The following is an 11,882-nucleotide window of genomic DNA, read 5'->3' on the forward strand; positions in this document are numbered from 1 at the left end:
TTTAGTATTTCAGAGAATTTCCTTGTTTCATCAATTTTTCTTTCCTATTTGCGATGAAATGTTATATCTTACGAAAATATCTAATTTTTTACGATAAATTAACGCTATTTACAAAAAATTCGTAAATTCAAAAGTAAATTCTGCAATTCAGGAATTCATCACTTTTTATGTCAATTCTTATTTAAGATCTCATAGTGACAAGTCATTCATTTTTTAAATTAAAACAAAATTTTTAGTTAAGAAAAGTCAAAACGCAAAAATCTAACAAAGCCTTTTGGAATTTTTTTAACAAAGAAGTTGTGTCTGAGCTTAACAATCCTTTGGCTGTGTATAAAAAATATGGTTAAAAGATGAAAATGCAACACTCATCAACATCTAGTGGAAGGACGAAACACACTCTGGACTTTGTAAAGTTTACTAAACTGATTAAAGTGAAGAAGAGGGCTGAAGTTCTGAAAGGAGTTCAAGAAGCAGTAGTCCACTTAGATGAGACTTAAGACAAGGTAGCCCTCTACACCCTATCTTGTTGGGACAAGCAAAGGGCTATTGGCACTCAAAAAACAGTTGCTTAATTTGACCTTGACAAATATCCATCACAACACAAGATACAGTTGGAGGCTCATTAAGATCACATGGAGATGCACATGAAGATGCAGTTGGAGGTTAACATGGAGATCATTAAGTTTACTGTTCGAGCATTTTTTTTTTAAATAAGTTGTCATTTTGGGTAATTTTTAAATAAATTCTAGAAAATAGTAGTTACTGCATTTAATTTCAACTTTTTTCACATTACATTAAGTTTGATAAAAAATAGTTATTTTCAATAAAACATGTTTGATTTCGGAAAATTTCGATAAAATTGAAATTATATTTCTTTTTTTTTTAATTCTAGGTTTAGCCTTTGAAATAGTTAATGACTTAGCCTTCCTTTGCTTTCTTTAGCTATCCGAAGGATGAAGAAGGCTTTGATCCATATTAGAGAAAAAGAAAATCCAGAATTTTTTTTTTTTTCAAGTAAAAACCAATAGCAAAGGAAGATCAATGTATATCAAGCCATGCTTTAGATACCTAAAAACTCAGAGTTGGTCTTCTTCTATGGTGAAAAACCAACAAGGCACACCTACCTCTACCTGCAGATAGTGCTAGGGAGTGGCCTTGTGTTCGAGCAACATTTAGTAGCAGTGAGAAGTTGTTCTCACAAAGTGGCAACATCATAACTTCCAAAAGGCAGAACTTGGACCCTACAATATCAAAGTCAACTATGAACTGGTGGAAAAAAAAAGACAGTCAAACGGCTAACAGATGAAGAAAAAGAAAAAAATAGATAGAGAAATTGCAAAACAGGAAGCACAAGAAAAAGAAACAACCCCAAAATAACCTGTGGCAATATCAAAACCCAAGTCTTCAAAAAGAAAGAAGCCTTCCAGCAAAAGAACTTTGAAAGAACCCAGGCAAGACATAATGGATTTATTTAAACTGTTTTTAGTTTATCTTATCATTTTCTAATCAATAAAATTTGTGCGAAAAAATGATAATGTGCAAAATTAGTTGTTTTATCTCAAAATTAAATGATGGATTACAATAAAAATAACTTGTATCCTTGAGATATCAAAATGAAAATGAAAAAGTCGAATTTTGAATGAGTAATTCGGAGGAAAATAATTTATTACAAAAAAAAAACAAACGATTTTGACGATTTTTAAAAATATTGCTTTTTTTTCGAAAATTAATTTTTTTTCAGAACTTTATAATTTTTTTCTCGAAGAAAACCGTTGCTCTCAAAAAATTCGAGAAATTTCTGAAAATGTTGACACAAAATTTTTTTTGTGAAACAAAAATTTTTCGAAACTCGGTATTAAATTTTTATGTCGCATCGAACTTTACCGTATCCAGAGTCCCGGTCCTTGAAAGTTATGAAAAGTAAAAAAATCATTCTCAAATACAAAAAGTTGAAAAAAAAGGTTTTAAGTGAATAAAACTTTTTTTTTTTTTTTTTTTTAACTTTTTGTATTTGAAAAAGATTTTTTTATTTCTCATAGCTTAAAATTTCATTCATCAGATTAATTATGATGCCTACGGGGAAATATTTTTATTATAAAATGGACCAAACTGTCTTTAAAAAAATTCTAATTAAGTTTCCTACATTATCAGTCATCATTTTATATACAGAAGTTTCTCTTGGAATTTTTCTGAAGTACAAAATTTGTGTGAAATGTGAAATAATATAAACTACAGGCTAATAAATAATTTTTATTTTTATTTTGTAAGGCTTATATTTTAAAGTATTGTGTTGCAATTTCCCCCGGAGCGGGATATGTTACAGCGTTTTTTTTTTACTTTATTTACACAATTGCGGGATAACTAAGTTTTATAACTATCAACGGTGGATTAATTCATCACTAAATCTATTTTATTATCCTGTAAAAATAAAAAAAAAAGATAATCATAGTTGTTGGAAATAAGTATAGCTTTTAAAATTGTGCTGCAACTGGCCCTGGTTTCCCATATGCGACCGCAATTTTCACTTATGTTATTGCGCTACAGATAGCCATAATGGGCATAAAGAGTATCATTAAATCGTCACCATTAATTTAACTACGTTCAAACATGTTTGTTAACTTATCAATTAACAATATTCAGAAGCAAAATTATGGACTTGCATAAAAATATCTAAAACCCTCTGTGAAAGCTTCAGATTTCGAGAATCAATATTTATATTTATGTATTTTTAAGGGTCTTGGAGAGATTTAGGAGTGGAGAATATTTTTTGAAAATATCTGGCAAGAGCTGCGATTTGCGGATTGATCAGCAAGATGATTTTTTAAACGCTGCATATTAGTCCTCAACCGCTCGATACTAGTGACCAGCCACTTGGTGTGGATGATAAATCGTTTGATTTTGAACCTTATTTTCGAATTTGTAACGCGTTTCACTTGTGATGCAACTTTTTAGAAAGTTGAGACTTCTTAAAAATGGAACCAAAGCTGTTTTTTTCTTTTATTTTTTCTTTTTTTTATCAACGTTGTTTTCAGCTTCTCGATGCGTCTTTCATGTTTGTTTTTTTTTTAATTCTTTAATTTGTTTCACTGAAAAAGCTCTTCTTTATTTCGGTGCTCCTTCTTTAAATTCTTCGATCTTATTTAGGTATTCTAAACAAACTTTTTCGCGCAGAAGCTGCCATAAGTTTACTTTCCTTAATTTCTCTCTTTATTTCAGCTTTCGAAGTCACTTTTGTTAACTTGTTCTCTTTTTTTTAACTGCTTGAGTTCCTTTTTGCTCAATTTTTCTTGCAGTTTGGCTTCGCAATTTTGAACAAAAAAAATAAAGCTAGCATTTTTATTTTCAGCCGTGAGTATTTTTTCTTTTCATTTTTTAGTAGCTCAAGCGCTGTTAACTTTGCTTCAGCCTTCACTTTTTTTTTTAAGTAACTTTTTTTTCAACTTTTGTTTAACCGCTTTATTTTTTTATTTTTTATTTTTTTGGCTTTTGGTTTTTGGCTCTTTTCAAATTATCCAACTCTTTTTTTCTGGTTTTTTAGTTTTCGGATTTCTGTGTCAATTCTTGTGTTTACGAGAGGAAGAGTGTCAGGGTCATAAGCTAAAAAAAAAAAGATTAGGAAGAAAAATTGCACACTTTCTGACAACAGCTTCAACTTTCAGATCATTATCGTTTTGCATCGCCATTTATTGTTTGTCGATTGAAAAGTTTTTTCAAATTCTTCGAAAAGACAAAAGAATTTTTCATACAAATAGAAATTCTGTGTTTATTTTTTTACGTTTATCTGCAAACATTTTACGGTAAGGTCTAAATTCCTTAAAAGCGTTTCGTATTAAATTTCATTTCGTATTAAAGAGTCTTACCTCTTTATTAACAATTATTGGCGCAACCACTCTTTCAACTTTTGGTCGACTTGCAAAACTTTACGGAAGATCAGAAACTGCCTGATTCTCTGATGATAACCTCTCTATATAAAACAATTGAAGTCTTTGCATGAAATATAATTTAGGTGAAGATAATCTTACTATTACATATCGTTATGCAAATTTTCACCTTTTAAAATTAAAAATCACACGTCATCTGAACTCTCTAAAAAATAGTTCTTAAAGAAATTGATAACCTCGAAAAACAAAGCTTTATTTCAAGCCGTCAATCAAGACTTAACGGCTGAGAGCTTTTGCTAAAATTACCAAGAAAAAACGCTCGCTAAGGAGAAAGCTGGACACAGAAAGAATAAAAGCAAAGGTTAAATACAGATTTAATACCAAAAAATGTTCTCTTTATTAAGAACCCATTTAAGTTTAAGTATGAATGAAAAAAGCAATCTCTATCTATAATTTGGGTATAGAAGATAACTCTGTAACTATTATAAACGGAAATTAGATGTATTCTAAAGTTCTCTGACTAAACTTAGTTGGTTTTACAATAAATAAAGCGCAATTACAACAAAAACGATCCTATAAAAAAGCCAGTTTTGCACCATACAACGTAGTAATACAAAAATATAATAAAATAATAGAAAATCATTAATTCAAGTTCTACCACATAGCTCTTACTGGTTTATACAGTTTTACATAGCTTTAGATAAAATAGAAATGCTAAAAATAGCCCGTCATTTACGGTTGCAACCATTTCAATCGAATCAAAAGCCATCTGGTCACTTATTTGAGGATTTAAAGTATAGTTATGTTTGTGTTTACATCTATATTGTTAGTCATAAAAGATGGAGTGTAAAACTACTTAAAAATAAGGAGCGTTTTCTTACCAACACTCCATCTCAGATAATCCCTTGTTTAACAGCGCAACTAATAGTCAGGTTGTTCTTCATAAAGGTTTCCACATCTCCTCCCTTATTTCAAGATTTTCACCTTAATATTGCACTATTCTTAATCTCTTGTGGCATCATTTCGGTTTACCGATTAAAAATCACTAAATGCCAGCTTTCAGATAAACACTAAAAATAAAACCCCTTATGAATGAGTTTTAGAAAAACAAAAATGAATTTAAAAACGAACCTAAAGAAGGTTTTTATTAAACTATTAACTGTTCTAAACTATTACGGTCAAATAACAATATGAATCCATAGAACACTAAAACTGTTTTTATATTTTTTCTTTGAACTGACGCACAGTGGGCTAGAATGTGCTAAGAAGCAAAAATATGCTTTAAAGCTCATTGACTGCAGTTGAATTTTTTCTTGACTTTTGATTGGTTTTTGTGAGTGTGTGTGCGTGTGTGTGCGTGCGTGTGTGCGCGTGTGTGTGTGTGTATTCTTATTTCGTTTTGTTTCCTTTTTAATCTAAAGATAATGTTGATTTTTACCTTTTCCATCTCTTATCTTTATCTTTAAATGTACAATAAAAACGGCTACGAGAGATTACAAAAGGATGCTGGAACGTTGCTGAAGACTCATAGATGAATCTGTACTAAAAAAACCAGCGGTGGTTCTTATACTTGTATTGGAATTCAGGATTGAACGTACAAAACGAAAAAAAAAAAAAAAAAAGGTTTGGTTGGATTTAGTGAGATTAGCTTAAAGGTCAATATAGACGCCTTGCCATTGTTTAAATCATCAGTTGTACAAATGCGGCCTAGTTTGGGCATGTTTCTCTCTATCATGTGGAAAATCTGAGCCCCAAGCTTCAGATGATTTTTAGAAGGAATTTGTTCTAGAAGTCAAGCACCTCTGTGCAACTGGTATAACTTTCAGCACAATGATCTCTCCAGTTTGGTCTCGGAGCGACGAAAATAACTTTGACTTTTTTAATGCAGGGTACTTGAGTATTCAGACTGTCAAACATTTTAAGAGGTGATGTTTCAAACAGACTGTTTTTTTAAATAGCAAGCAACCATCCGACTTTGCTTTTCAGGCGCGTTCGTTGTGTGAACTTAACGGATGGAAAAACAAAAGAACTTAGTTTATGCTTTATGCTGGTCCTCTTGTGTTGATAGCTGTGCTTCACAGTAACATGCGACAACACTTTCTTGCTGGATGTTCCTGTTTCTATTTTGTTGAACTTTAATACTGAGTTCATGAGTCACTACTTATCTTATGCTGGAGACTTATGGTGAAACCTTTGTGGCTTACAACATTCGCTGATTGGTTCATCTCTTAGAAGATGTCGAAAGTCAAGACTGTCAACCAATAAAATATCGGCTTTCCCGTTTGAAAATATTCTGCAAAGATTAAAGAAACAAGTTTGAAAGTGTAACAACCAAAACTCACGAGTTGCAAAACAAGCATTTTTAAAAAGTTCTGTTTCTTAAGATTGAACTCATCAGTGTAAAGAAGGTTTCTGTATTGCCTTTCAATAACGGTTTTGTATATTTTCCGCTTTTGCATGAATCTGAACAAAAGTAAATGGTTTGTGCGCGTTAGTTTCTTTGTTCGCTTAGCTTTTAAATGCAGAACTCCGGTTTTCCTTTTTCAAAATCAGAGAAAGAAAAACCGCAATTCTGCATTTAAAAACTAAACAAACTTAGTTTGCTTTTTTTTAGTACACTAGAACACCTCCAAGCAATTTCAACTTGCACACTTTTGTCTAATCGTTTTGCGATTTTAATTATGCTTGTTAGTGAAATAACGTTTTCCACAATAACAGTTTTATGTTCATTTTAGAGTTTTAAGAATACTTTAGAATAAAATTAAAATACTTCTCAGTTACGATAACAGTTACATTATTGTAACGATAACAGTTACCTTTTTCGTAATCATAGCAATCACACTAATTTTATCCTTTGATTTGGGCTGATCTAATTTCAAATGTTCTTTTTTTAAATTGATTACAAAGCAGTTATGAAGTTATAATGAAAATATTATGATAATTAATTAGTGGATTTGCAAGAGTTACATTCTATTCATGCCAAGAGGTTTTAAATTCGCAAATAAATTAAGAGTGTCAATAACTTTTTATAATGCCTCTAATATTTCAAACTTTTTTATATACACAGTATTCCTTTTTTTTCCTACAAAAACATATTTGATTTATGAACAGTCGCAAATTACATTCATTTCGTTGATGTTTTTTTTTTCTGTAACCGTAACAATGAAGTGGCCCTTAAAAAACAACATCTATGAGGAGATTCAACACTTGGGTAGAGGCCCATACAAAATAAAAGTCGAGTGTATATATGAGGCTCTTAACTATAACCTGTTCATTTAGTTCGGCTCGTTAGAAAAAAAACTTTTTTAATCGGAGGGAATTCCAGGACTTCACATTAAAGGGGAAACTATTAACCCTTTGCACTCCGTAAAAAGCTAACAGTAAATCCGCTTTCACCTCTACGGCGACATAGTTGTTTTGCTACCTGTGCGCACTTAACAGTTAGGTAATCAAAGTAGTCTGTGCTTATCTTATAGTGTTTATCATACGTTTATTATGCTTACATTGTAATAAGAGTAAAAAGTGCTCTATTTTAGTATATTTCGTTACATTCATAACGTTATAACCCTTCGTGTAGTGAAGATGGACGGCGAAATTTTGACGATAGTTGTAAAATAAGTGATGTGGAAGATGAACTCGATTGTGCGTTTGCAAGCGCCGATTTAAGTGAAATCGAATTAGAAAATCATTTAGAGACAGATAGTGACGTAATAGTAGTTAGAAAAAAAAGAAGAATTGCAATTATTGAATCTGATTTAGAGGACGAAGATACACCATCTGTAGACGGCGATGTATGGAGTAATATTACGGGAAGCAACATTCTTTTGGAAAAAATCAATTTTTCAACAGGAAATAAAATACCAGGGCCACAAGTTTTCAACATCGAGGAACCATTACAATTTTTTAAACTGTATTTCACGGAAGAGTTAGTGGACGAAATAGTGTCAGAAACAAATAGTTACGCGAAGACCAAATTGAAAAATAAAACTCTTTCCAAAGATTCTATATGGCATACATGGCGCGACACAAATAAGGAGGAGTTTTGGGCCTTTATCGATGTAATTTTGAATATGGGAACTGTGGTTTTGCCAAATGTTCAAGATTGTTGGTGTACTAGTGCAAATACCAAAATACCATTTTTTTCTGATGTGTTCACTATAAGCAGACTTAACCAATTATTTTGGATGTTACATTTAAAAACAGTTAATCAGCAACAAACAGACATCAGAACACGGATTCAACGGGTCAGTAATTTTATGGAATATATCAATTCAAAATTTGCGGAATATTTTGTACCAGGACAAGATATATGTGTCGACGAATCGGTAATAAAATTCAAAGGTAAAATTAGTTTTATAACCTACAATCCAAATAAGACTACAAAATGGGGCATACGCATATACGTTTTGGCTGACTCAGAAACTGGATATGTGTACAATATTCTCCCATATAATGGTGGTATTACCTCCGATAATCTTACAAAACCTCAATTGCCTGTCAGTACTAGAATTCCATTGCACCTGTATAACAATTTATTGTCGAACGTACCAGACACACAAGGTTACCATATGTATACAGATAGGTATTGAACTAGCATTGTCCTGGCGGAAGAATTATTACAAATGAAATGCCATCTAACAGGTACAATAAAAATTAATCGCAAGGGCATACCTGATCCAATAAAGAAACCCAAATTCGGTGAAAATAAATCGATCGCTTACAAAAAGGGAAGAACGATGATATTGTCTTGGAAAGATAAACGGGTGGTTACGCTGATAAGCACCAGTGATAGCGCTGAATTCATTACAAAAACCAGATTTGTAAGAGGAGGTGAACAACAAAATGTGGAAAAGCCAAATATTGTTGTTAACTACTCGGCTTCAATGGGTGGTGCTGATCGCGCTGATCAATACGCATCATCATATTGTTTTCTAAGAAAATCTCTTAAGTGGTGGAGGAAGATGTTCTTTTGGGGAATGGAGATATCTGCAATAAATGCATACATTTTATATAAGTGTGTAAAAAAAAGCAAGAATAAAAAACCACTACCCTATTTGAAGTTCGTCAAGAGATTAGTCGATCAACTTGTAGGCGAATTCCGCGAAGGTCGATCAACACCTTTCACTTCGGCAACTGAAACAAGACTGGACAAAAAACTGCACATATTGCGAAAAGGCAAGAAAAGAGATTGTATTGTTTGTTCTAATAGACAGGAAAAAGGATAAAGACGCGAAACTTCGGAATACTGTGATGCTTGTCCCGGTAAACCGCGAATGCATATGGGCAATTGTTTCGAAAGATATCACACTTTAAAAAATTTTAATTCATAAAATTTATGTTTTTCTTTTATAATATAAATTAGAATATGTTTTGTTTATAAAACAACTAAGAAATAAAAATTTTGTTTTATTTAAACGACTCTATTTTTCATCTATATCATAGGTATGTACTTGGAACTAATATAGTGCTGGAGTTGCTGGTAGCCTTTATGCATTACTAGGCTGGAGTGCAAAGGGTTAATTATGCTCTAGACACGTTATGATTTCTACGTGTTGAAAATAAATGTTGTCATTATTCAATTGTAAAAGATGTGAGCATTCAAATACGAAAGGTCCCTAAGAAAAAGCAAATAACCTGTATGTTTGTGTTTCAAGTTGATTGAAGTTTGCTTGTTTAACTTATTTGTTGATATTTTTGTAGAATCTTCTTTTTAAACTGACTTCTACATAAGCTATGTGTAATATTTCTAAAACAAAAACTCGTAGTTTTGTTCTAAAAAGTTATTTTTCAAATCCACCTAACTTTAGTCAATTTATGGCAACCCTACTATGCTTAGGCTTCTATGTCCCATTAAGAAATTTGATCCAGGGCACACAGTTCTCCGTATGGGTACAAGGTTGCATACTTTTGTTATACTTTGAGATGCTTTTTAAAACCCTTTCTATGAGCGTTTGAAAAGGTTTTAAAAAGCACTTGATGTGGATATTTGGTCCGCTTTAAGTAACAAGGAATATGCAATCAAAAATCAACAATTTAATGAAATATATGTTTATTTACAGTTTACAAAAATATTTATAAGAAAGTATAAAGATAAATAAAACTTCAAAAATGCTTAACAAACTTTGACAAATATTTTTAACGTTCCACCAGTTAGGATTTAAATATATGCTTGTATTTTTTTACGCAAAACCTAAAAAAGATCAACTTCCTTACAAAAGCTTCAAAAGAGTTTAAAGATCCCCGCCTACAAAATCAACCATTTGCAAGATTCTCACCTTACATTTTAACTTTGTTTTAGTTTTTTTTTAGCAAACCAATCTCAATGCGATTCACCCAAAATGCCAGTAAAAGAAATGATAATATCAGCACATCTTCTTGGCATCGCCAGCGCATGTAGTCCACAAACTCTTCTTAAAAATATTAAGGAAAAAAAATTGATTTTTAAAAGAAAACAAAAAAAAATTGTCATATATGCAAATCAAAATGGAAATCGATGCGATGTTTTTTAAAGTATATTTAAATTTTCTTCATTCTCATAAAACTTATAAACACCCACCCGTAAAGACAATGACTTCCACCTCAACATTTGAAGTGCATTGATCTACGTTGTGTAGAAATTGATAGTGACCTGCATGCTTCATTGAAATATTGTTAATATTTAAAACGTTTCCAACGAAACTGTATTTTTCCCCAACGGTTTGCAAATCTTTTTTCTGGTTTAGCTTGTTTCTGAAAGTCCACGTTGACTTTCCGTTAACATTAGTCTTGACTTTAATAGAGATGTTGCCTCGTTCTTTCACATAAACTTTACGGGCTGTCAGAAGCTCCAATCTATTATCTGTTTAACGTATATCCGCTACATACATGATACTTGTAATGTGATCACGCAAAATATTATTCACACAAAACTTCTGTTTTTTTCTTAAGTTTAAAATGATTAAAAGCAAAAAGAAATACCTGGAACAACCAGCTCAATTACAAATGTTTTCTTAAACTCGAGCGTTTGTATGTGAAGTTCATATATCCCACGGTCATATTCACTTACTCCATATACATATAAGGAGCCATTTTCTTTGACTCCAATACGCTCTGTAGGAACAATTACCTCTCCATCTTTCGCCAACGTGTACTTTGATACTTCAAAGTGTTTCAGCTCCAAATCAATTACTGCGTTGTCCCCCAGACAAGCAACTTTTTTGAAATAGCCATGAATTGCTATATATGTAAATATATGTGTATATATGTAAACAGATATAGATATAGATCTGCGCGCGGGCGTGTGTGTACGCGTATAAGAAATACTCTAAGTCTTTTGGAATTTGTTCTTTTGCACTCTTTCAAGTCTTTGAAGTTTTTATAAATAGGAGTTTCAGGATATTAACAAACGGCTGAAATAGATGATAAAAAAAACTTACTGTTGCTAATGCTAAACCAGTAGTAGAATAAATGAATAAAGTTAAACACCCACATAATTGCTTTGATACGAAATTCCGAAACTTGAAATACAGTTTAAAAGGAAATAAAAATATAATTAGAACATTAATTTGACGTCACGTCAACAGTAAAGAAAATCTAAATTATCACCATGTATTTCCATGTACTTCGGTTTTTAGAATTCCGGATGAACTTGTTAAAGAAAACAAATCTGAAAATTTGAACATCCAAGTGCTTGCCTAAATGTTCTTTATTAATATTTACCATGTTGCAGTCTCGAGCCCCCTATCGCGGTTTAAAAATAGTCTTGTAACTTTATCAAAAACTTTATAAACAATTTCTCTTATTGGCTGAGTGTTTTTATATAAGTGGTATAAGTGAAGCTGAGGTCGAGGAATCTATTAAATTTACTTAAACTGTAAAGGAAGAAATGAAAAGCATTTTTGGTTTTCTCCAAAAAGAGACAAACTCTATAATAAAAGAACTTTTTGCGTTTGGCGGGCTATGAATGATTTATTGTGTTTTATTCTCAACAATTAAGCACTTTGAATGAAGCAATCTTATAAA

General features: G+C 31.6%; 1 protein-coding gene across 7 annotated transcripts; it reads right to left on the reverse strand.

Moving 5' to 3' along the window:
- Positions 1-3,333: 3,333 nt before the first annotated feature.
- LOC149882101 (uncharacterized) lies at positions 3,334-11,467 on the reverse strand. 7 transcript variants are annotated; one of them, XM_090067678.1, is made up of 11 exons: positions 11,297-11,467; positions 10,839-11,096; positions 10,438-10,719; positions 10,157-10,291; positions 9,516-9,627; positions 8,553-9,188; positions 5,556-6,174; positions 5,320-5,423; positions 4,763-4,951; positions 3,861-3,964; positions 3,334-3,597 (listed from the first exon to the last, which is right to left on the reverse strand). In XM_090067678.1, exons 1-4 carry the CDS (start codon positions 11,349-11,351, stop codon positions 10,176-10,178), a joined length of 711 nt encoding a protein of 236 aa, XP_089923804.1. In that variant the 5' UTR covers positions 11,352-11,467; the 3' UTR covers positions 3,334-3,597; positions 3,861-3,964; positions 4,763-4,951; positions 5,320-5,423; positions 5,556-6,174; positions 8,553-9,188; positions 9,516-9,627; positions 10,157-10,175. The 7 variants fall into 7 exon arrangements, 3 of the variants coding, with proteins under 3 accessions (XP_089923804.1, XP_089923805.1, XP_089923803.1); XM_090067679.1 differs by lacking the exon at positions 9,516-9,627 and having other exon boundaries at positions 8,553-9,014; positions 11,297-11,421; XM_090067677.1 differs by lacking the exons at positions 8,553-9,188; positions 9,516-9,627 and having other exon boundaries at positions 5,320-6,174; positions 11,297-11,421.
- Positions 11,468-11,882: the final 415 nt, after the last annotated feature.

The sequence above is a fragment of the Hydra viridissima genome, unplaced genomic scaffold (genome assembly GCF_058129835.1).
Source record: "Hydra viridissima isolate aposymbiotic clone 2 unplaced genomic scaffold, HvirCarnegie_v1 scaffold_11, whole genome shotgun sequence".
Classification (NCBI taxonomy): domain Eukaryota; kingdom Metazoa; phylum Cnidaria; class Hydrozoa; order Anthoathecata; family Hydridae; genus Hydra; species Hydra viridissima.

Coding starts and splice junctions, on each gene's coding strand:
- LOC149882101 (XM_090067678.1), bottom strand. CDS start 11,351: ATGTGGGTGTTTAACTTTATTCATTTATTCTACTACTGGTTTAGCATT. Junction 10,720..10,838: donor AATTGAGCTGGTTGTTCCAG/GTATTTCTTTTT, acceptor TACGTTAAACAG/ATAATAGATTGGAGCTTCTG. Junction 10,292..10,437: donor GGAAGTCATTGTCTTTACGG/GTGGGTGTTTAT, acceptor AATATTTTTAAG/AAGAGTTTGTGGACTACATG.